We start from the raw sequence: 26036 nt of genomic DNA, 5'->3' as shown, positions 1-26036 counted from the left end.
TTGACATAATTTTCACCACAGATAGATATAGACCAAGGAAGATGAAGTTTCATTTTATATAGGCTCTGAAGGATTACGTCACAACGACTTCACAGATTCTCACCAAATTTTTACCACAGACACATATTAGACCAAGGAAGACTCCACTAAATTTTGGCGGTGATCCAGATTTGGATCCGGATTCTAGATCAAGATTTCTCTTTATATAAGCATTGAAGAATTACTTAAAACTACTTTGTGGATTCTCACCACATTTGCACCACAGATAGATATTAGGGCATAGAAGACTCCACTGAATTTTGGACATTAAGGTTAGGATCCAGATTGGCGGATGTCAAAAATCTCTGATTGCTTTTGTTTCAAAATGAAACTATATGTAAAAATAAAAAATCTGCATCCTTTTTTCCATTTTTACAACATCAACATTCTTTTAAGAATGATGATGTTCTGTTGTTTTGCACAAAAGAGGTTTACGTCCTTCTTACTTCTTATAACTGCTGTTTGCATAAAGGTGCAAAACTTGCAGGTGTCATGAAAATGAGTCCACAATGAGTTAAAATGTGACAGGATCAGAAGGTTATTATTATTATTTTTTTAAATAAATACAGTTGTTGTACCCTGTCTTCTGATCATCCGCATTCATAAGCAGGCAGTTTAGTTCAAGTTCAAGTCAAGAACCTTTTCCTTAGGTAGTTTTACAGAATAAATGTATCCATGAAATTAACAGCTTCCTGTATGCGGCCTCTCTCCTCGGTCCTTAGTCCTCATCCTTCTCTCCCTCCTCCCTTCTGCGGTGGTGACCTTCGACCCCTCTCCTCCTGGCTTCGGGTGAGTCAGCCCTTCGCGCCTCTGTGTCTTGGCCCGCGTCTTCCCCCTCTTTCACTGTGATCTCCTCCTCGACATGTTCTTCAACCTCCTTTTCCTCATCGCTTTGCTCAGAGTCTGACTCATCAGAGTTGTCGTCTTCCAGGTAGCGGTAACCTTTGACCTGTGGATGATATAAGTCTGTTAGAGTGTTGACCGATCCACTGTGACATACTTTCATCTCAGGCTGTGACACGTGTGATCTTAACCTGTCCAGGCGAACAAACAAGCTGGTTACCTTGTGTCGTGGTCGAGGGATGCGAGGCAGCCTGGGAGCTATTTTCCTGGCCAGGCGCCGCTCCATCACCAAATAGCAGTAACAAGAAATCAACAACGTGGCCAATAGGATGGAGAGTTTGGCCTGAGAAGGAAGGACCAAAGTCAAAGATGCATATTTTAAGGAAGGATGTTGAAAATCAGTTAACTTGTGCATCGCTGGCAGAGCTGCAAAACTTCTGTTTCTTTGCTGATGAGCTAAATACTTCATCCAAAACAGTTTTGACAAACAATGTTTTGCTTTTTTTTTTTTTTTTAACAACTTTATTAAAGATGTACGGCCTTTGGGGTTTTTTTTTTTTTTTTAAGAGTTTTCATAAAACAAATTTTCATTTGGCACCTCTATAATTTTATTCCTTAGCATTTAAATAAGAGATTTGTAATATTATTTTTCCAGTATGATCAAAATTCTTGCTATCTGGCAACAATTTAGAATTTCAACCCCTGATGGGTGAAAATTCAAGTGATCAGACATCATGGCCTACATTTGGTAGTGACGTCGTAAATCACGTGGGAGCTTCTCCGAGCTGCGTGAGGATTGCTGGGAAGCACACGGCAACTGCCAATGGGAGTAAAGAAAGGCAGTGTGACGTCAGCTAGCTGCTTGCTTGAACAAAATAAACTAAAATGGTGGAAAATGATGCAAAACAGCTTATTTCTGAATAACTAATGTTTTTCATATACGAGGGCTGTCAATAAAGTATAGGTCCTTTTTATTTTTTTCAAAAACTATATGGATTTCATTCATATGTTTTTACGTCAGACATGCTTGAACCCTCGTGCGCATGCGTGAGTTTTTCCACGCCTGTCGGTGACGTCATTCGCCTGTGAGCACTCCTTGTGGGAGGAGTCGTCCAGCCCCTCGTCGGAATTCCTTTGTCTGAGAAGTTGCTGAGAGACTGGTGCTTTGTTTGATCAAAATTTTTTCTAAACCTGTGAGACACATCGAAGTGGACACGGTTCGAAAAATTAAGCTGGTTTTCGGTGAAAATTTTAACGGCTGATGAGAGATTTTGAGGTGATACTGTCGCTTTAAGGACTTCCCACGGTGCTAGACGTCACGCAGCGCTCAGGCGCCGTCGTCAGCCTGTTTCAAGCTGAAAACCTCCACATTTCAGGCTCTATTGATCCAGGATGTCGTGAGAGAACAGAGAAGTTTCAGAAGAAGTCGGTTTCAGCATTTTATCTGGATATTCCACTGTTAAAGGAGATTTTTTTAATGAAAGACGTGCGGACAGGTCCGCGCGTCGGGACACAGCCGGCACGGTGCAGCGGCACAGGAAAAACACCTCCGTGTTGATAACCATTTGTAAAATCCAGGCGGCTTTTGATGGCTTTCTGTGGAGTGAGTATATGAGAAATTGTTTAACAGCTGGACATGTTCCAACTTGTCCTTAAGGCTTCCAACAGAGGTGTTTTTCCTGTGGCGGAGCATCGCTGCGGCTGCGAGCCGACGCTGCAATCCGTCCGCACGTCTTTCATTAAAAAAATCTTTAACAGTGGAATATCCGGATAAAATGCTGAAACCGACTTCTTCTGAAAGTTCTCTGTTCTCTCACGATGTCCTGGATCAATAGAGCCTGAAATGTGGAGGTTTTCAGCTTGAAACAGGCTGACGACGGCGCCTGAGAGCGCTGCGCGACGTCTCGCACCGTGGGAAGTCCTTAAAGCGACAGTATCACCTCAAAATCTCTCATCAGCCGTTAAAATTTTCAACGAAAACCAGCTTAATTTTTCGAACCGTGTCCACTTCGATGTGTCTCACAGGTTTAGAAAAAATTTTGATCAAACAAAGCGCCAGTCTCTCAGCAACTTCTCAGACAAAGGAATTCCGACGAGGGGCTGGACGACTCCTCCCACAAGGAGTGCTCACAGGCAAATGACGTCACCAACAGGCGTGAAAAAACTCACGCATGCGCACGAGGGTTCAAGCATGTCTGACGTAAAAACATATGAATGAAATCCTTATAGTTTTTGAAAAAAATAAAAAGGACCTATACTTTATTGACAGACCTCGTATGTTGTAAAAGTTAGTGAGGAAAAAAACACTTCTAAATCTAAAAACGCTGTTGACTTACAAGACATCTTACGGATGTTAGCGAGCACACCCCAAGAACGTGCGTCACACAAGTGGGTCAGATCACAGGTAATCTCACACACGTGTCCTCCTGCAGTATGTCTGCATGACGGCATTTGAAGAAAGAGACAATTTTCGCCATGGAATCCCCCAAGATAAATATGTTCTCTTCATTAAAATGAGAAGTAATTTTACAACATGCTACAAAACTAAACCAACATTATAATGCTTGGATTTCGGCAGAACCTAAATTTTGTCAGTTTTGTAAAATTTGAAAGTCGGTACAGCTTTTAAAAAAAACAGTGGGTTGTCCATAACGCCGAGCTGGCTGAGCATGACTGTAATTTCTTAATGATTAATGCAATGTTTTTGTTAAACCCCTTGAAATAAATCTAAAAATGAAATGCTTTGTTTAAAGTCCATCACGTTGGTGCACAGAAGAAAAAACTTACGTACCCTCATCGGCAGGTTGGAACACAGGTAGACAATGAAGATGGCGATGGCCTGCCACCAGTGGTAGATGGTGTAGATGAAGTCAAGTCGCTCTTTTTCCTCCGCGTACAACATGCCGAGCAGAGCTGCAAGAGACAGGGAGGAGTTAAAACCAACCTGGTCCATGTGCACGCTCCACGTGCGCAGCGGTTACTCACTGCTGACACCCGTCTTGTTCAGTGCGGTGCCAAGTCCCCACAGCACAGAGACCACCACGAATGGCGCCAAGGAACCCGTCTTTGGTGTTGGTGACCAAGCCAGGAGAAACACCAACAGAACAACATGCACAACGGCGCCCGCTACCAGACACACCCAGCGCGGGAGGCGAAGGATGGCGAGAGACAGGGAGGAGAAGAGGCAGGAGGAAATGCCGTAGGAGACAAGAAGAATCCACAGGTGCTTCAGACCCAACACACAAACGCCGTAAGACTGTGAAGAAGAAAAGAAATCTGCAGTTTCACACCGCAAACTCCTGTGTAACTAAACTAACGACGTGCATTGAGTCATTAATTACCAGAGAAAAACCACTGACGAAGAACAGCACTTCAAAGCCGCTGTAGATGAAGAAGGGGCAGAGCAGCCGCAGGCGGTAATCCCTCAGGTGCTTAAAAGGCAGCTGGAAGATGTTTCCCCAGCCGATACTGCGAAGGTCGATCTCTTCGGTCGGCCGGTACGCGGCGCCGCACAGCACAAGGAACTGTGGGTAGGAAAACAGGAGCTGAAAGAAACTGACGCTGTGCTTTGTGGTGCTGTGGATAATGCACGATTTCTTTTGGATCAGGCAGCGGCGTTGCAGAAATAATTCTGTCAGAAATCTCGCACTGTGCAGACAAACTGTTGCCTCAGACTGAAAATTGTCAAAAATTTAATGAAACTAAACACGAGCAACACAAAAAGTGGCGTTCCAAAAACGGGAGCAGAGAGTGTGTGCCAGTAACATGGGCATTGACACGACTCAACGTCCCTGGTAAAATCTACTCCAGGATGCCAGAAAGGAGGGTTTAGATGATAGTCGAACCTCAGACTGAAGGAGAACAACGTGGGTTCCATCCTGACCGGGGAACAACTGACCAGCTCTTCACTTTCACAAGGATCCTGGAGGAGAGCCTGGGAGCATGACCATCCAGTCGACATGTGCTTTGTGGATTTGGAGAAAATGTATGATCAGGTACCCCAGGAGACGCTAGAACTAGATCGGGGGTACAAGAAGCCGAAATGGGCTTCCTTAGGAGGATGCCCGGTGTCTCCTTTAGAGATAAGGTGAGACGTTCGGTCATCCGTGGGAAGCTCGGAGTAGAGCCGCTGCTCATTCACGTTGAAAGGAGCCAGCTGAGGTGGTTCAGGCATCTGGTGTCTCCTGGGCGCCTCCCTAGGGAGGTGTTCCAGGCACATCCAGCTGGGAGGAGACCCCGGGGAAGACCCTGGACTAGGTGGAGAGATTGCATCTCCGCAGTGGCCTTGATACATGGACCTCGATAGCATTGTGCTAACTCCACGGAACATACAAAAATGTGTACATGTTCACATTTTGAAAACATGAATTGTAAATCTAAATTGCTGTTCCTATCAATTATTGAAGTCATCAGAAAACTCATGAAAAACGCGATCCACGGCTTCTAATAACACAACATAATATTAAAAGCCAACACCCTCCATCCTTAAAGCACCGCGACTTTTTCATCAACGCAAACGCTCTGATGAGCCTGAATGTTAGATGTTCTGTTGAGCGTGAAGGTGTGAGGCCTCACGATGATCATGGCCAGGAAGGCGAAGCCCATCAGGATGCTCTCCACCTGGATCAGCAGCATGGACTGTGGCAGGTTGGTCAGCACGGTGGTGTTAAAGCCGGGAATCAAGCCGCTGATCTCAGCACCTGACACAAGAAGACTTGCGGTTAGCAATGCGCTATGAACAACCGACGCTAACCTCGAACCCTGATCCTGGACACGGGTCAGCGTTAACATCAAACAGCACCTTGTATATTTTTGAATAATGAATGGTAGAAAACGGGAGATGAACACAAATTTGGAGGGAAAAACAAAAGGCAGTTTCAGTCATTTAGGCCGAGAGGCATTTTCATTAATTCACAGGAAATGGTTTGTTGTTTATCGACTGAATGTGTATCTTCTTGTGCTACAGTATAAAGCTCCACAGATGAACTTAAATCGCTCTCGACTTTCATAATCTACCATTTTCACTTACTGTTTGTGTCTCAAAAAATAAGAAAGAACTTTTCTCACAGTAAATATTTTCCCACATTCAGCCGGCGTGTTTCTGCTTTAACAACAATGTTAGAAAACTACAAGCGAGTGCACGTGTGTTTAACTTCTCTTTCTTCTAATTTTAAGAAGCTGATTGACTCCAACATGAAAATTTCCTGTCGTCTATTTCAGGCTGCGCTCAACAACTTATCACGAGGAATCGCTGTATTACGAAAACATTATTGCAACATTCAAACGTTTTTTATTATTATTATTTTTTATAATTTGATGTAAAACTTTTCCCCCTACACAGTTAATTATGCATCCAAATCAAATTTTTATATGCTTTTTGCTTCTGGCATGGAAGATAATCGTTTCACCTTTTAACTGTTGGTTTGTTTGTAGGTTTACTAGAAAACTAACTGCTTTTCACAGATCTTTGTCATAAAAGTTGGATCCAAGTTGGAAGAAAAACTTTGAAATGTTGGATCTGAAAAAAGACCTTAATTTTTTTTAAAAAGCACTCAGAGATTTCTGATGTCTGCCAATCCAGATCAGGATCAGTGATGAAACTTTTGGCAAAATCTGTGCCGTCGTTTTGAAGCAATCCTTCGAAACCTGTATAAAGTGAAATCTTGATCCAGATCCGGATTCTGGATCAAGATTCAGTGGAGTCTTCCCTGCCCTAATATCTATCTGTGGTGCAAATTTGGTGAGAATCCCTTAAGTAATATTGACATAATCCTTCAAAGTCTATATAAAGTGAAATCTTGATCCAGAATCCGGATCCTGCATCAAGATATAAAGTGTAACTTGAGCCCGAATCCAGATCCGGATAACCTCCAAAATTTAATGGAGTCTTCCATACCTAAATATGTATCTGTGGTGAAAAATTTGCCAAAATCCGTGCAGTAATTTTGACATAATCCTTCGAAACCTGTATAAAGTGAAATCTTGACCCAGATCCGGATTCTGGATCAAGATTCAGTGGAGTCTTCCATGCCCAAATATCTATCTGTGGTGCAAATTTGGTGAGAATCCCTGAAGTAGTATTGACATAATCCTTCAAAGTCTATATAAAGTGAAATCTTGATCTAGAATCCGGATCCTGGATCAAGATATAAAGTGTAACTTGAACCGGAATCCAGATCCAGATCTGGATAACCTCCAAAACTTAATGGAGTCTTCCATACCCAAATATGTATCTGTAATGAAAAAATTTGCCAAAATCCGTGCAGTAATTTTGATGTAATCCTGCTAAAATAATCCTTCAAAACCTATATAAAGTGAAACTTTATCTATAATCCAGATTCCCTCCAAAATTTAATGGAGCCTTCCAGGGCCTAATAGGTATCTGTGGTGAAAATCTCGCCAAAGTCTGTACAGTAGTTTTGATGTAATCCTGCTAACAGACAGACAGGCAGACAATAAATAAATAAATGCCTATGATTTAATTATGTCCTTGCAGCCGTAATAACACTGACAGATTGGCAGCTTGTTTAAATCAACTATCATCAAATCAGGTTTTTGTAAAACATAAAAATATACAACTGAAGCGACTTTACCACATTTGTGGACGTTGCAGAGAATATGCTCGTTTTTATGCAGGTATCGGTTGAGAAACAGACACATGGGGAACTCGGCAAAAACAAAACTCAGCTGGAGAAGAAGAGGAGAGAAAAAATGTGATGGACAGTCTTACGATAATTTTTTTTTTTTTTGTAAAAATACAGCAGACGCGGACTCACGCTGAAGATCATGTTGAAGAGCGACTGGAAGACGATGATGTAGCTGTGACATGCCCCTTTAGGAAGCTTCTTCTGCTCCTGCACGTGCTCCTCCTTGTAGTTGACGTACTCGTAATACTGCTGCGCCATCCTGAATGTCGCGCCACATCACACACATCCCACGTTAGCATGGCTGACTTGTGGATGACGCGTGAAAAATATGAGCAACAAATGGAATTATTTGGAATTTATTTGGGTTTCCCCCCAACAAAACTAACTACTATAAGTCACACCCGTTGAACAGGTGTGAACCTGCCTCTTGAAGACCCTTTTCCCCTGTATTATCAAATCTTTAATTTTTGGATTTTTGTGCATTCTTGTAGAGTACTTTTATCTATTATTGCCATTTATTGTTTTATTATTTGAGATTATTTTGTCTCGTGCTTTGGTTACTCTGAAAGTCCTACATAAATAGTTACTATAACTATTATGAATTAGCGTGTTGCCTGTGGGGGTCCATGGGTTCTAGATTGGGTAGTGTTTATAAAATAGGTAGCGACATTTTTCAAGGGTGGTAATAAATTATGCAAAGTTTCTTCAATGATTTAAACTGAAAGTGCAGGAAATTAAAGTGAGAAAGTTTTATGAATAATTGCATTTATTATTTGGCACATTTAGTTGATGTCATGTTTTAGAACTGGCAAGGGTGAGATATTTCCTTTGCTCAGAGCTTGACTGGTTACCAGGGACTGATTAATGGTGATATCAACATCCATTCTTCAGTATTGTTATCTAATATCCAGAATTTCTCCAAAAAGTTTGTGCTATTAACTTTCTGTTTTCCCGGCATTCATTCTTGACCCAAAATACATAAAACATCCCAAACAGCAAATGTCAGCTCTCTCCAGTTTCTCCGTGATTGAAGTAAGTTACATGCATGCACAGACGTACACAGAGGCCACTCTGCTCTTAATATATAGATAAGAAACACATGATTTTTTGGTATATAAGTTGCACCCAAGTATTAAATCACAGGGCCTTCAAAACTAGTAAAAACAAAAAAAAAAAACAAAAAAAAAACACAGCAACAACAAAAAACAACTTATACTCCAGAAAATATGGTATTTTATGGTATAAAATATGGTAATTTACTCTCTATGACAATTTCCTTCGGGATTAAATAAAGTTCTTTCATATAAAAATCTAGTAATAAAGCGTCTTAATTTCTACGTATATACAGTAATAAAACTGCTGCTCATGTTATTGCTTATATTTATTACTACTGCATAATTTGCTTTGTGAGATATTTCAGACAACATCTAGCAACTCGGAACTCAGAAACTAAGAAAAACACTGTTAATAAAGCAATGATTAAGCAAACCTTGTAAAAATGTAACTAACCCGCAAAACATCTGCGTGAGATTTGTCCAGATTTTAAACAGTTGTCTTTGCAACAGGATCTCCGTTACGTATTAACTGTGTCGGTCACTGTCTGTTTCCTCTTTTTCAGTCCAAACTCAACATCTCCTGTGTGTCTTCAGTTCCGTGATGTGAACACTAGCATGTGTACGGCTGCAGTGTCGCGGCATCCTGTTTGACCCATGTGAGACAAAATCCTGAATCGTTTCTAGAAAAAAGCAAATTTTGATCATGTTTCTGATTTAAGATTTGGAATCCATTTGAATATTAAATGAATAAAATTATAAAAGCGCTGAGGAAAATTCTTTTCGTTACTTTAATGACAAAAAGGTGGCAGGAGGAACTACAAATTTAATTAAAATATGTGCCAATTAAATATTTCATATGTCTTGTCTGGTTGTTTTTCAGTGTATCCTCTAAAATTTGAAATTTTTCATTCCAGTTTATAGACAATGATCTCACCAGGTGAAAACTGATTCACTGTTTTTCATTCATCTTATTAAAAATAAATAAAACAGAAGACATACAAATGTCAAACAACTAAAAAAAATCAAATCAAATCTGATAATCAGGCATGGTTTGTCCAAAATATGTCAGCTTGGCCTCCACAGCACAGCAGATTTTCAGATAAATGTGTGACAAACAAAAATAAAGAGCCTTACATCAAACCTCCATGTATGTGTGTGTGTGTGGGGGGGCATGGACACCTGGTGTCTGACGTATTTCTATGACTGTCTGATGATGTAACTTAAATAATTCCGCCAGGCTGAGCACTGACGGTATATACACAAGCATTAAGTAATTTTTGGAAACAGGTTTTTAACATTAAATCATCTTCGGTAAAGTCTGCAGTCATACAAACAAACGCTATTTTAACTTTGCCTTGTGTTCTGGGACCTGCTGCAAAAATAAATACGATAACTTTGTGTCGTGAATGAGACATTTTGCTGACCATCGTTTGTGTGGATGGCAAGAAACAAAGAAAAAGCTAAGAAAACTCATATTTCCTGCTCAGAAACATGGCAATGGTTTCTCAACCTGCATTTTAAACCAATCTCCAAATGTTGTTTTCCTGATACAATAATGTATAATTACCTTGACAGTTTGACATTTGACATCTAGGATGACAAATGATGGTTCAGTTTAAGTTGTTTCGTCAATGTTAAAATGTTACTACTGCTTAAATTACTACATAGTTCATGTACTGTATTTTCCAGAGTGTAAGTCGCACCTTTTTTATACATTACCAGCTCTTTAATTTGGGATATTTGTGCATTGTTGTACTGTACTTTTAATTATTGCCATTTAGAGTTTAATTTGTTTAGTGCTTTGAGTCCTGATGTCCTATGGAAATAGACATAATTACCTCCACCAACGAAGTATGTTTTCACCCGCTTGTTTGTCTGTTTGTGAACAGCCTGGAACCCACAATTTTTCATATATCATTATGACATTTTTAGAGTGGATTCTATCCTGATAAGCCAGAACTGATTAGGTCAAAGGTCAAAGTCAGGAAAAATACTGGAAAAATCCCTATCCTTTAACACTGAATGAATTTAAAATAATTCATACTTATGTCAAAAAAGATCACATTTCTTTCATATTTGAGAGCTTTATCTAAGATGGTATCTTTTAGTGACTCACAAAGTTTGATCTGGATCTGATCTGGATTACTGATTTTGTGACCATTTAAATTTAACATTAAAAACCCAGTTTAATGTATATTTTTATATCTTAATCAAACGTGCCCCAATCAGTGTCATATTTGAAAGTGAGGTGCAGACTGGAACTCACCGTCGCCTGACAAAGTTTGATCTGGATCTGATCCGGATTGTGGATTTTGTGGACATTTGAATTTAATATAGGAAAGCCCAGTTGGTGTGCATTTTGCATTATATCTTAATCAAAAGTGCCTTATATTTTAATCAAAAGATAACCAATGTTCTGTGAAAATGATCTGAAAAGAATTCAGACACTGAAAAAGTTGAAAAAAAAAATCCTACCACCACCACAAAACTTCTATTTAAGCGCATGAACTAAATACATACTGCCATTTGATCACATATAATTTAGCTTATGGAAACTCACTTCTAACAGGACTTTGACCTTGAAAGTTTTTCGAAGGAAATAAATTTGTGGAATTGGAAACTAGTGTTGGCAGCGCTCTACGAGTGTGGTGCTCTACTTATTATTATTATTAGTAGTAGCAGTAGCAGTAGTATTAACAACAAATTATTTCAGTCTATAAGTCATACCGGAGTATAAAGGGACTTTCACACCGTGCGCGACACGCAGGCTAAATATCATGACAGGACATGCACAAGGGGGTGAAGTTTTAGTCTAAAAGTCAGCATGCTTGGGAAGACTCGTGTTCCCGAAAAAACTAAATTAATTAAAATAAAATGCGAAGTCGCAGGATCTTCCAAACTAGCAAAAAACAAAAACAAAACACGACTTACCCTGCAGAAAATACCGTAAACAGGCTTATATAATAATGTGTTGTGATATGTAATGACTCGTTGAGCTAATGTGTGCTTACGTATGTTAAGTAACAGCCAACTGAACGTCAAGATCATATTTATCATTTCCTTTCAACTCCAGATATGGTCATAAAAAAAAGACCCCAGAAAACCTGATGTTTTATGTATATGTTTTATGTATACCTCATAGAGGTATCATAGTTTAAGTGAAATTTTATTAAATATAAATCTGGTATATGTATGACCTCAAAGTAAGGACTGTTGAGCTGTTATTGTACTTAGTGGTTGTTATTAGTCAAGACGTTGCCGAGGGTTAAGATCCACACTCACATCATACACGTCACATTCAATACACACACAGCCCCACTTCCTGTTTCTTACCGTGTGATGTAATTCCCCAGTGAGGCCCACAGCGGCACGATGGCTACGCCGATAGCGACGGCTGAAGGAACTAAAGTGTAATAGCGCTCCCAGTAATTGGTTGAGACAAAGAGGGCGTAGATTCCTGAAGCCAGGAACATCATCCACTTGGTGCCCAGAAACCTAAGCCACAGAGTGAGCGCAAAGACGTTTAGCGGGACAAACTGTTAAATGTAACTGTTAACTGTTAAACCATTTGAGAGTTGCCGTGTGGGTTGTACCTGATGAGGATGGGGGTGTAGAGCAGGCCAATGATGGGCGTGACGTTGATGCCCATCAGCATCTTACGGTCGATGTCCTCCAGGCCGAGGTTGCTGTACTTCACCTCGCGGTAGGTCAGGTCGTAGTGCAAGATCAGCTGCATCTGCAGCAGTCCTGGTACAACACCCAAAGTCACAAAGAATTCCAAGAACCGCCACTTACATTATCCATCATTTTTCACTACGAGCATGTGAAGAACGTTACAGCAAATCAATACCTAAAATCACAAAATAAACAAAGCTACAAAAAAAAAAAACCTGGAGCATCAATGTCAGTTTCAGTAAAGTTCAGTCAGGTTGCAGTTCCTGGTATTTTTGCAGTACATCAAAGATTAACTTTGAATTTTGTAAGAAGGATTTCATTTTCTGAGATGTCTCCATGTATTTGCATTGTGAAAAGCATCCAAAGGTGGAATTCCAGGAGATACTCAAAGCAGATGAATGAACCAACTCGACTCCCACATTACGGAGCAGTGAATTAGCGATTTATACAGACACTTTTTTATTTTTTAAACACATTTCTCAAAGCACTCAGTCCAATAATCTGGTCAAAATGGGCAAAGCTTGGCAGAAAACTGTTGTTTGCACTCTTCTCAGAGGTCTTCATAACATACTAAATATTACTTTTACTGTGATAACATTTTATTACACACACACACATACTAAAGTATCATTTTGTGTATTCAAACAAAAATAAAATTGCATAAAAGGTGCAAACAACATAAGACATATTTGATAGATACAATTAGATTTGTGCTTCCCAAAGTATGGGTCATGAAGGTACTGCAGGTGGTCCATAAAAAAAAATATATATTCAATTTTGTAGTAAAGTTTATAATTACACAACTTTTATGATTATTCTTAAAATGTCATCAGCTGTAATAAAAACGTGGGCTTCAAATTATGTCACTCTGTTAATCGACCTATTTTAACATAATACACATTGTTTCAAAAACTATTACTGAGTAAATACACAGTCTATGCAAATGAAACTAAACAGGCTTAAAGTTGAGCAAAATAAGATTTACTCATCAAAATTTGAATTAGAAATTCAAAGGTATGTGGATTTCATGAATGATTTTACAAGTTAAGCATCGTGTTTGAATGCCTTTTCTATTCCAGTGAATGAATGGCATTTCTAAAAAGAAGTTTTTTGAAAAAAAAACAAAAAAAAACAACAACACTAAACATATAATTCTGAGTTGTTTTTTCCACATACTGTTAAAATTTTAGATCATCTGAACAAAAGTTGTTCAAGTTATTAGATTACAAAATAATATTTTTGCCACGTTTAACAGCATGTTTAATAAAGTAAAATTTGACGGATTGGCTGCTGTTCAAGGTGTTGGATTAAACAAAATCACTCAAATCAAGTACCTATGGTAGTTATTAGTGGATAATCTAATAGATCTACATACATTTAGCTTTGCTTCTGCTCACCCCCTTCTTGGTCACACATGTCACTGTGGAATTGTCTTGTATATCAGTTTTTGTTATTGACGAGTTGTGTGCCAAATAAATAAATAACAAATGTCAGTGACCAATCATTTCCAAATTAAAACATGATATAACTGCCTAAGATATAAACAACAACAACAACAACAAAAAAAACAAAACAAAAAAAACAAACAGCTGTTGTTATGCACCATATGACTGAAAATATAAAGAGATGAAAACTGGTATCAGCAACAATCAGCATTTTACTTATTTTATTTTACTTTTAAATATATTCTACTGCAAATCAAACTTATTAAAAAGGAGAAACTGATAAAGACACTAAAGTAACACACCCACAAAACTGGTTGAAGACAGATGGGGGCGTGGTCAGCTGTTCTATTTAAAAAGAGAAATGTTTCGAAGTTTTTTTTTTTTTTAATATTTGTTGTCTATAAACATTAATACCCAGTTTTTGGACACCTGTTGATCTACGTCAGTTTGTTGAAAAGGTTATTCAAATTTAAAACAGGCGTTAAACTTGAAGCGCAGCTCGTCTCTGCAGGTCTGCGCGTTTCTCTCGTAAATCACAAAGTCGTCCTCACCCATGTAGACGCTGTACACGATCATGGCTCCAACGCTGGCGGCAATAACATTCTTAATGACCCCGAGCCTCTTCCTCCTGTAATATTTCCTCTCCTCTTCCTCTTCATTGTACTCGGCCTGCGGTCCCAGAAACTCTTCGATCTGATTGGAAGAAAAATTTATACTATTTACAGCCAACATGTCGAGTCTTCTGCTGGAAACAGACCTGGATGATCAGGTTTAGGAGTTCTTTTCATGGAACAACCCTGAGCTCACCTGTTCCTGCATGTTTTCTTCCTGCCCCACATCGAGCAGTTTGTTTATTCTGCCAATAGGAGGCGCTACAGTCTCATCAGCATCCAGGAACTCTTCCCCATCAGCTGCCGCCATCTGGTGTCGCAAAATGCGCATTACATTTGTTGAACATACAAAACCTACCAAAAATTCCACTTATCAAACTGAACCTTTACGAGATTATTTTTCTCACAAACCACAAAAGTTTAACGCATCATTTTATAGGTTTGTATAATTACAACCAGGATAAATCAATATCATGATTATTTCAAACTTCTACCTCACAGCTGTTTTTTAATAAGATTTGTTTATCCTGCAACACCCTGATGGTTCTCTGACTATTAAAGCTGAGATATTTTTACAATGAAGTGCAAATCTTAATTATTTTTTAAAATAAACATTAATGATCCATTCATGTCCATCTTTAGCACTATAAATTTGATTGAATATAGCAGGAGCAGATTACAGAGGCCAAGATACAAGTAAAAATATATTTATATATTTAATATATAAATATATTTATATCCTAAGCCACACCTTGCATTTGTGTCAATTGTATATATACATTTTTTTCCTTACATTAATTTTTTTTCTCTATATCTTGTTTTTGATATATATTCTTGCACTATTTTATTTTTATTCTATTTTAGTGCACTGCAATTGGATAGCCCTAATCTCGTTGTACCAATATATAATGGCAATAAAAGGCATTCTGAAAAATACATCTACAAGTCCACTACATCGATTAACTGCATGAACCTATGATCAATAAAGACCTGAAGACTTTCTCATAAGAACAGAGGATTTTCTTTGTTACATATGATGACTTTAAATTGTTTCCCCACTTAATTGCTTTCATCTATTAATCAAAACCTTTAACTTTTCACTTTCAATATTACTGTTTCATGGCAAATATGAATTTCAGACTTTACACGGTCAGCAGTGACCTCTAGTGCCCACCGTGACCCTGCTATTATCAAAAACTTGACTTTATTTTATGTCACGTTTTTGTCCATTAAAAGATAAGAGCATAGTCAAAATATCAGGCAAGCTGACCATCTACCAGAACCTAAAATTTCAGACCTGATTATACAGTTTTTATGGAGTTACTTGCAGACGTTGTGCAAAAATGACAAACAGGTACTTTAGTTCTGTGTTTAATTGCTGTTAATGGCAAGAATGACTTCAGAACACCATCTCAACTGAACACAAACTGCATCAATCACATTTAATATTATAGTTAACTCACTTAAAAAAAAAAAAGGAAAAAATATGTGCTGCAACAATCCAGACGTGTCAAACTAGCTGCTACAAAGCAATAATTTATTACGAGTATATTAAATGAGCTGAGTGCTATTCATAATTTAAGTGTAAATTATTAAAAATGTTTAAGCAGTATTTTTTTTAACATTTAAACCCCCAAGTATGTACATGATGCATTTTGTTTTGACATTATATTAATTAGTAGTTACAGCATCCGTTTTTTAAAAGTAGAACTATTGCATTATTTACCAAATTTACTTGACATTTTTTTGAACGTATTTTTAGTCAGTTTTTTTTTTTTTTTTGCAGTTCTACATATTTTATGGCGCATAGTATCTTGATGAAAGTATCAAACGGAAAGACTTAAATGAAAACATTAAACGCGTCTCTCGTGTATTTATGTAACTAAAACGGCCACTCCAGGTTTGATGCGTATTTTTTCTTTACAAACGTCGCTCAAAAAGCCACATGAGGACGACAATTTTTATTTAGTTTGACATTTTTATAAATACTCACCATGCTTTTTGTCCGCGTCACGTCAGTCAGCAGCTGTGGTTCCTCTTTATGACGAACAGAAGTCACAAAGTTTCGGAGGGAAACGAAAATGACCCATCTTCACTTCCTCACTGCGCGAGCCACTTTTTCTTAAAGTGACAGATACACGGGGGGGGGGGGGGGGGGGGGGCACGAACTGCCTTCAGCTGATACAAACAAAACTTTTTATCATTTTACAGATTATTTGAGGGATTGTGTGGTTTGACGATAACAATGCAGCTTCTCTCATTCAACATAAAAAGCACTTTTTGTTCAGTGTGATCGGTACACGTTCAAAAATACTCAAAGTCCAAGGTCTTCTGGCTGTGGTCCCACTTTGAGAGGAAAATATCGCAGTTAACCCACAAAAAGAACACAAAAACGGGCGCAGCGGATGGAGTCTAAACACAAAATAACAACAATAATAATAATAAAAAAATGTTATCCCGATGGCAGAAAGCAAAAATATAGTGCAGATTCTTGACAATGATCAGCATGCACTGCATCTATTGATGTCAAACACTGAACAATCAGTTGCAATCAATTAGTTTCTAATTTAAAGAAAAACAAAACAAAACAACCAACAACAACAAAAAACAACAAATATACATTATTTTATTGTTTCAGCTTTCAGGCCTCACAATTAACTTTATTTCATTTGACACAAAAAATATGCTGTTGCGAACTTTCAATACAAACAGCCATAATAACAGATGTGAAAAAAAAACCCCATATATATATATGACAAACCAAATAACAATGGCGCCAGCTCTATATTCTTTTAGCACCAAATCAAAATTGACTAACGGTGATGCGCTTTGCATAGTGGCTTCTTTAGCAGTGCGGTTCACCAAGTTAAGGCAGAATGAAGCCGCGACCGTTCTTACGCTGTACTCTGGAAACCCGTGGTTCTTGTTTTTGAAATGGAGCGATATCTCCACCTGGGTGAGATTTACCATTAGTGCCGGTACAGTCAAATTTTTCCAGCACCTCTATTGTGTGTGTGTACATTATATATATGTGTGTACGTACACACACACACACACACACACACACACACACACACACACACACACACACACACACACACACACACACACACACACACACACAGGGTTCTCAAGCATAGGGGGCCCCTACACTGTGATTTAACCAGCATGGGGGGGGCTTTTCTGTTTGTATTTTTTTTTCCCCCATTTTTAAAGGACCTATCGCACATCATTTAACACCCCAGTTTGCAACACAAAGTGGAAGGAAAGGATTCTAAATTTCAAATTGTACTGGGGGGGCGCAGACCCTCCTACAATACTCACACCTGCAACACTCGTTGTGCGGTTATGCCCTGCTATGTTCCCCACTATGCTGTGAAGAAAAAAAAAAAAATCCTGGTGATATATATATATAAATATATATATATCACCAGGATTATATATATCATTTACACATACCCAAAAGCTTCATGAGCTCCAAATACAGATTTCAAAGTTGCCAGTAATCGCAAAGACTTCAGGTACTAAAACAAAAACAGTCAGTTTGACACACTCCACGCCGGCTCTCTGCGCAGTCAAACGTCAGATGACTCCGGCCGAACAGGGTCAGGTCACTGTGACAGGAGCAGTCACTTCACAGCTGCAGAGAGGCTGGCCGACAGCCGGAGGTAGATTCTCGGCATCGTCATGAATCCAAACATGCAGACGACGTTGATTCGTCCGGTCGTCCGGCACAGTAGAGGCGGCGGGTTCTCTTCGTGGCCCATCATCAACATTTTTAAATCACTCTTTTCATGTTTTTGTCTCTCATATAAAGAAACCAGATGCGTTAACCCCAAAATGTGTTAAATCCCCCACAATCCTCCACTTGATGGCGGTCCCTACCCGCTCCCGAGCGCGGCCTTCCTCATGGTCTCCTCGTCCTGCACAGACAGCTCCGTCAGCTTGCGTCCTAGCTTCTCGTGAAGGTCGAGGTATTTGGCCACACAGCGGTCCAAGCACACACACTCACCCTTTGTAAGCTCCGCCTCTTTGTAGTGTGGCGGGACACATTTCTTGTGGCAAGCGTTGGTCATTCTGGAAGCAAAATATCATGAAACAACAGATTATGAACCTGTGCAACTGTCAAGACACTATAATCTGACAGTATCAAATCAAATCAACTTTATTTATATAGCGCCAAATCACAACAAACAGCTGCCCCAAGGCGCTTTATACTGTAAGGCATATATATTACGGAAAAACCCCAATGGTACAGTATACCACAGTACCCTCTAGTGGTCAGAAAAAAGGCATGTTTGTCACCAGTCTTATGTCAGACGCTCGTGGAGGTCCTACAGTCTGAGGACGGAATATGTGCTTAAAAAAAAAAAAACTTACTTCTAACCATAGTAAACCACCAGGACAGTTCTGTGAGACTCCCAAAATCTCACAGAAAATTATGTTTATCCTAAAAAAATAAATAATCTGAAGTCCTGCAGAAGATATGAGGTGCTGCTAACAAAATATCTCAAGAATCAACAATTGAAATAAGTATATTTGTCACTTTCTTGTTACTATTCTTGTGAATTTTAATGTTCATGTATACAATATAACATTGAATTTTACCAAATAAAAATCAACCCGTAAATAGATTTCAGTCATGTTTTGCAGATTAGGTCCACTTCCACCCAATAATGATCACATTACCTTTTGAGCATTAGGGGTCAAAGGTCAAGTGACAGTGCAAGTTCAGTCCCATAATGTGCCTGAAGTGCACCTCCTATATCTGTGTTCATCCCTGGAATCCGTAATGTGAAGCAGATAAAGGCACCTTGACACACGAATGTGATCCCCACACGGGCATGCAATTTGTTGTGCCAATGTGTCCCACTTGATGCCTTGCTATATAAAATAAAGCCTGTGCCATATCATTTCTTAGCAGATGACACATTTGCTCTCAGAACTTGGCTGATTAAACCATTCTCTCATCACTCTCAGAATCACAGAGAAATTATCCACAGCTGCAGGTTGTCTCGAGTGCACCATGTGGTGGAGAACGCATTTGGATCTTGTCTCAAAGGTGTGTGTTGTCATTTCAGCTGCTCCCGTCTCGGGACAGGGTCGCCACAGCAGATACACCCAAATCCGCATTGGTAACTGCCACAAGTTTTACGCCGGACGCCCTTCCTGGCGCAATTCCAGTTTCACCCGGAGAAACACACACACAGCCGCTGATGTTCCGAAGAGGTCTCAAGGTAATTATTTATAATTTACAGATAGATAATGCATTTGTAAAGTTATGTTTATTATAGATGTAGCATCTTGTCAATCTAATTTCAGGCTCAGATGCGATGCCCGCAGTGACGCGCATTGACATGCAGTGTTTTCGAACAGGTTGTGCAATGTTCACGACTAATTCACGCAAGTGGCATGAAATTAATGCGTGGCAGAAATTCTGAACATTTAAAAATTTTCTTTGTGCACTGGCACGCAGCCATACGCAGTTTATGATGACTTCAGCGCTGCCAACCATCCCGCATTGGGTGGCACAGTCCTGGTATTTACCTCCGTGTCTCACATGAGTGTGTGTGGGACGCCCATTAGTCCCGTAGTTTTGTGGGCCTGGGCATGTCCCCAGACTCCCCTAGTTACACTTCAAGCCCTTGGTGCTCACGGACATGAATGGGTGTCCCACATTGGTAAATTCAAATGTTGGCAGGTATGCGATTTCACTCATTAGCAGTGGTGGGCACAGATAACCAAAAAATTAACTTTGATAACAGATAATCAGATAACTTAAAAGTTATCTTCGATAAAGATAAAACAATAAACCACACAAAAATGTATCAGAAGTTACAGATAACCGATAATAGATCATTTCCAATATTGTCTCTGGTACATTTACAACTACTAATAAAACCAATTTAAGTTTTAATGCCACAATAGCTTCTACTAATATTAAAAGTAACACAACAGACCCAAACAATGAGACCACACTTTTTTCTTTGAACATTCTGCTAATTATTAAAGAAAGATCTACACTCAACAAAAATATAAACGCAACACTTTTGGTTTTGCTCCCATTTTGTATGAGATGAACTCAAAGATCTAAAACTTTTTCCACATACACAATATCACCATTTCCCTCAAATATTGTTCACAAACCAGTCTAAATCTGTGATAGTGAGCACTTCTCCTTTGCTGAGATAATCCATCCCACCTCACAGGTGTGCCATACCAAGATGCTGATTAGACACCATGACAGGTGTGCCTTAGACTGCCCACAATAAAAGGCCACTCTGAAAGGTGCAGTTTTGTTTTATTGGGGGGGATACCAGTCAGTATCTGGTGTGACCACCATTTGCCTCATGCAGTGCAACACATCTCCTTCGCATAGAGTTGATCTGGTTGTCAGTTGTGGCCTGTGGAATGTTGGTCCACTCCTCTTCAATGGCTGGTGAAGTTGCTGGATATTGGCAGGAACTGGTACACGCTGTCGTATACGCCGGTCCAGAGCATCCCAAACATGCTCAATGGGTGACATGTCCAGTGAGTATGCCGGCCATGCAAGAACTGGGACATTTTCAGCTTCCAAGAATTGTGTACAGATCCTTGCAACATGGGGCCGTGCATTATCCTGCTGCAACATGAGGTGATGTTCTTGGATGTATGGCACAACAATGGGCCTCAGGATCGCGTCACGGTATCTCTGTGCATTCAAAATGCCATCAATAAAATGCACCTGTGTTCTTCATCCATAACAGACGCCTGCCCATACCATAACCCCACCGCCACCATGGGCCACTCGATCCACAACACTGACATCAGAAAACCGCTCACCCACACGGTGCCACACACGCTGTCTGCCATCTACCCTGCACAGTGTGAACCGGGATTCATCCGTGAAGAGAACACCTCTCCAACGTGCCAAACGCCAGTGAATGTGAGCATTTGCCCACTCAAGTCGGTTACGACGACGAACTGGAGTCAGGTCAAGACCCCGATGAGGACGACGAGCATGCAGATGAGCTTCCCTGAGACGGTTTCTGACAGTTTGTGCAGAAATTCTTTGGTTATGCAAACCGATTGTTTCAGCAGCTGTCCGAGTGGCTGGTCTAATCTTGGAGGTGAACATGCTGGATGTGGAGGTCCTGGGCTGGTGTGGTTACACGTGGTCTGCGGTTGTGAGGCTGGTTGGATGTACTGCCAAATTCTCTGAAACGCCTTTGGAGATGGCTTATGGTAGAGAAATGAACATTCAATACACGAGCAACAGCTCTGGTTGACATTCCTGCTGTCAGCATGCCAATTGCACGCTCCCTCAAATCTTGCGACATCTGTGGCATTGTGCTGTGTGATAAAACTGCACCTTTCAGAGTGGCATTTTATTGTGGGCAGTCTAAGGCACACCTGTGCACTAATCATGGTGTCTAATCAGCATCTTGATATGGCACACCTGTGAGGTGGGATGGATTATCTCAGCAAAGGAGAAGTGCTCACTATCACAGATTTAGACTGGTTTGTTAACAATATTTGAGGGAAATGGTGATATTGTGTATGTGGAAAAAGTTTTAGATCTTTGAGTTAATCTCATACAAAATGGGAGCAAAACCAAAAGTGTTGCATTTATATTTTTGTTGAGTGTATATACATAATAACAGACTGGTTTTGGACCTATTAGATTATAATCATCTGATTGAAGATAAAGGCTTCATTCTTTTTCTAGACTTCTATAAAGCCTTAGACTCAGTTGAGCATCCATTTATTTAGAAAGTTTTAAAATACTTTGGCTTTGGCGCAAAATTCATTTAGTTTATTAACATGTTGTATAATGACATAAATAGTTCTCTCTCCCTCAGGGAACTTCTAAAAGATTTGAGGTCAAATGTGGCATAAGACAAAGGTTGCTCTTGCTCTCCTTTACTATTCATTTTAGTTGCAGAATTTTTGGCTAGTCTCATAAAAAAGAGCCCAGAAATTGAACCTTTAAAAGTGTTAGGAATGAATTTGAGCATAATTCAACTTGCAGATGATTCCACAAGCTCAGACCAGATTCCGCTGGTTATCAAAAGAAGAGGTTTTCTCTAAAGCATCTGGACTTCTGAATTTAAAAAAAAAGTAAACTTATGGCCATACATGACCATCCACTAATAGATCTGTATGAAATCCCAATGAAAAAAAGAAGCGAAATATTTATGGGTGATAATTACAAAAGATTATAAAGCTAGAGAAGAACTAAATATTTTGTCTAATAAAAAGAAAAGTGAATCAATTCTTAACACCTGGTTACAAAGAGACTTATTATTTGGATGCATACTGAATACCAAAATTGAGTCTTTATCTAGAATAATGTATCCCGCTTTCTCAATAGCTATCCCTTATACTCTAATTAAATCAATTAATCAAATGAATTTCAACTTTATCTGGAGAAATAAACATCACTATCTGAGAAAAGGAGACTCAGTAAAACCATTAGATGAAGGAGGCTTAAATGTAATTGATTATGAGGGAATGAATGGTATGATAAAATTGAAATGGTTAAAACAATTTACTCAAAATACTAATGATTTCTGGTTTCATATTCCCTTTAAAATATCTGAGGTATGTGGGGGTATTGAGCTGTTGTGATTTCTGTTTGTCCAGACTTCCCATTAAGTTATCCAAGTTCCATGAACAGGTCCTGCTATATTGGAAAATGGTCTATAAGCACAATTTCACTCCTCTTAACTCCCCTATCTGGAATAATAGATACGTATTATTCAAAAGGAAACCGTTTTGCTATTATGATTGGGCAGAGAAAGGTATTTGGTCTGTTTTACACCTGATGGACTCAAGTGGCAAGTTTCTTAAATATAATGAATTTAAGGTAAAATTCAAGGTTCACTGTACTAAAAGGCAATACTCAGTGGTGACTAAAGCAATACTACAAGTGATGGCGAATACAATGAGAGGTATGTTACTTTATATGGAGTTAGTACCACAGCTTCCTTCACTTAATATCGATGACATTGATTTTAAGGGGGGAAATGTACAAATAAAATTATAAGATATGCTCTCACTTCTGAAATTTTCCCTCTATTGCTAAAAAGGATACACTTGTTAAAAGGTTACCCCAATGAAGTCAAAGTTCAAATCAGAACCACATACCTCTCTTTCCCGGTCCCACCAAAATCTAATTCAGTTCATTTTAAGATCTTAAATGACATTTACCCTTGTAATAAATTTCTTAGACAAAGATTTAATCTGCAAATTCTGTAACTCTGACTTTGAAACTCTTGAACATGTATTTTTTTGATTGTCTTTATACCAAAACTCAGGAATTTTTTCAAAAATGGACTTCTGAAAAGGACTCACAAGCTCCAATCATAGTTTTCAACATGATTAAAATTGGTGCTTTATTGCAGGACAAAAAAGAGATATGCTGTACAACACTTTATAGCAAAATATTATATCCATAGGTGTAGATTTTTCAATGTCACTCCAGTGTTTCTAATATTTATGACAGATGCTTAATTTAAAAAAAAAATCTTGAAACATAAAAACTAAACAAGCCTTATGTCTATAACTTAACCTTAATTCCTGATTAAATCTCTGACTTGTTTTCTTTCTTCATACTGCAATTTATTTTTGCAGTTACATTATTACACTGTTCCTACTTGTACTTTCATGTTTGCTTGGTATACTTGCTACTTTCTGATTGAATTTTATGACTTTGTAATGGCGGAATTTGTTTAATTTTAAAAAGTTTTCACCAGGCGGCCAGTCGCGGAGGTACGAATTCTCGCCTTCGGATTGGCCATTTCGCCGGAAGTGACGTAGCTCCGCAGCAACCCATACAACCATTCTTCCCCTTCCAGGTCTGTGGATTTTGGGAACATTTTAAGAAGCAGGGTTCAAATCTCAGTCAGTCCTGGAACAGTGAATAGGTCTTTCCTGGCGTCTCTACGTCCTATAAAAATTTTTGTGGGAATGTGATTTTTTTTTTTTTAAATGTTACAAATCTCACCTCTGCAAATGGTTAAACAAGTGAACATGTAAGCACATGGCCCAATTTTTTAAAAAAGTTAGCATCATGTTTCAGAACGTGAATCACTGAACACGGATTTTTTTTTTTTTTAATGAATGAATCGGGGACTAGCTGTTAGCTTAGCTTCATTACCGGTTGTACATGTCAGCCATCATTTCCACTTCCAGCTCGGCCGCCAGCTGCTGTGCCTTCACTGGGTCCATGTGCGAGCTTCAGGGCACGAACTCTCCGTCACGGTGAAACTTTATTTCGGCGGATTCTGCCCGCTGCTTTAACCTTCAGCTTAGCTGCAAAACACATGTGGTACTCTTCCGCTATGAAGTAAGGCAAATGGAAGGGCTCAAACTTGACATCCAACGTAAGTAGTTCACTGCCGCCACCTGGTGGTCTGGAGAACAACCAGCTCGATTTCTGTCACAAACATTCAGTGATCGTTATTTACAGCAGGGAGGGAAAAACTGCTCGTGACCTGCGTCAGAACTTTTTTTTTAATAAACCATAACTTTCATTTACATGAAGTATATATTAGCGCTCTGATTGACAGATACCAGCTGCATAACAATATTACTGATTACAGACGTGATTGAGCCCAAGAGCCTTTGTGTTTTTAAACTTTCGTCAGGACCACATTCCAAATACAACTTTTACAAAATTAATAAAACAAATGAACTGTAAATGCACGCAACAACTGTACAGCTGATGGCTGCTTTGCCATATTATTACAGGAAACCAAACGCCCATTTTAACCTTAAAATATCAACAGAAAATCTCAGATCACCGAACACTTTGATCGATGGTAAAAACCAAAGAGTATGTACAAATCAAAATGACAACTTTTTTTTTTTTGGCACATAGAACACAAACACAAGTGAACATTAAAAATGACAATATTGAACAAATTCACACAACGCGGCAATGATAGCTGAGGGGCGGCGGCTTACTCCGCCTCGTCTCCCGTCAAGTCGGTCACGTTTACGTCTTCCTCGTCTTCATCGGGAGTCACGTCCGTGTTGTTGAGTGTGACGTCGCAGTGGCACATCTCCGTCTTGTTGTCCGGGGAGAAAAGCACCACGTCCACCTCCACCTCGTTTTCATCACTCCCCGACGTCACGCCAACAACGCCTTTGGCATCTTGCGGAGACGCCGAGTTGCAGTTTGAAGCCTCTGTGTTTTCCTGAAGCTGCGGGCCGTCTGCCCGAGCCGAGTTTTCACCACCTGCAGCAGAGGCAACCGTTGCGCCGGCAATACACACCGTTACTGCAAGAGATAGCAAGAAGTCAACTTCATGTTTTATTGTACACACACGCATGCACAACTTCTACCACAAAGATTTGTTGCACCTGTTTCTGTTATGAGCTCTTTATTTTTTTTTTTGTGCATTGTTGGTGTTTTATTATTATTAATGGCATTTATTCTTTTATTACTGGAGCTATTTTGTGTAATGTGCTAATTCCTATGAAAATTCTATCCACTATTATGAATAAACTTTTGAATTTTCCATATGAAAGTCACATCAGAGTATAAGTTGCAGGGCTGCCAAAACTAGTAAAAAAAAAAGTGACATATTTCAGAAATTACAGTAATTAAATTACAGTTCAAGATAAAACAATGGTGATTACAAAGGGATTAAATCTGGATATAATACAAAATTTAATGTGCAAAATATTCATAAATGCTGCTTTACGTTGTTGCTGTGCAGGAACACCATATTT

At 39.2% G+C, this 26036-nt stretch overlaps 2 protein-coding genes across 2 annotated transcripts; both read right to left on the bottom strand.

Moving 5' to 3' along the window:
- Positions 1 to 553: 553 nt before the first annotated feature.
- On the bottom strand, positions 554 to 16449 carry unc93b1 (unc-93 homolog B1, TLR signaling regulator). Its single transcript, XM_034188321.1, has 13 exons — positions 16309 to 16449; positions 14512 to 14625; positions 14256 to 14397; positions 12178 to 12331; positions 11918 to 12079; positions 7659 to 7788; positions 7476 to 7569; positions 5458 to 5582; positions 4224 to 4406; positions 3868 to 4138; positions 3674 to 3795; positions 1103 to 1225; positions 554 to 988 (listed from the first exon to the last, which is right to left on the bottom strand). Exons 1-13 carry the CDS (start codon positions 16309 to 16311, stop codon positions 758 to 760), a joined length of 1854 nt encoding a protein of 617 aa, XP_034044212.1. The 5' UTR covers positions 16312 to 16449; the 3' UTR covers positions 554 to 757.
- Positions 16450 to 17159: 710 nt separating this feature from the next.
- timm10 (translocase of inner mitochondrial membrane 10 homolog (yeast)) lies at positions 17160 to 24635 on the bottom strand. The gene is made up of 2 exons (XM_034187993.1): positions 24457 to 24635; positions 17160 to 18392 (listed from the first exon to the last, which is right to left on the bottom strand). The coding sequence occupies exons 1-2, from the start codon at positions 24525 to 24527 to the stop codon at positions 18197 to 18199; spliced, it is 267 nt and encodes an 88-aa protein (XP_034043884.1). The 5' UTR covers positions 24528 to 24635; the 3' UTR covers positions 17160 to 18196.
- Positions 24636 to 26036: the final 1401 nt, after the last annotated feature.

Source organism: Thalassophryne amazonica, chromosome 15 (genome assembly GCF_902500255.1).
Source record: "Thalassophryne amazonica chromosome 15, fThaAma1.1, whole genome shotgun sequence".
NCBI lineage: Eukaryota > Metazoa > Chordata > Actinopteri > Batrachoidiformes > Batrachoididae > Thalassophryne > Thalassophryne amazonica.
Note: the sequence above shows the minus strand (reverse complement) of the source record. Positions and strands in the feature narration are given on the sequence as shown.

Bases quoted from the DNA above. Each gene is read 5' to 3' on its own strand.
- unc93b1 (XM_034188321.1), bottom strand. The intron at 12,332-14,255 runs GTGAGGACGACT...GTGTTGTACCAG, and splicing joins CGTGTACAGCGTCTACATGG to GACTGCTGCAGATGCAGCTG. The intron at 4,139-4,223 runs GTAATTAATGAC...TCTTCTTCACAG, and splicing joins TCGTCAGTGGTTTTTCTCTG to TCTTACGGCGTTTGTGTGTT.
- timm10 (XM_034187993.1), bottom strand. From the start codon at position 24,527: ATGGACCCAGTGAAGGCACAGCAGCTGGCGGCCGAGCTGGAAGTGGAA. The intron at 18,393-24,456 runs GTAATGAAGCTA...TTTTGCTTCCAG, and splicing joins ATGGCTGACATGTACAACCG to AATGACCAACGCTTGCCACA.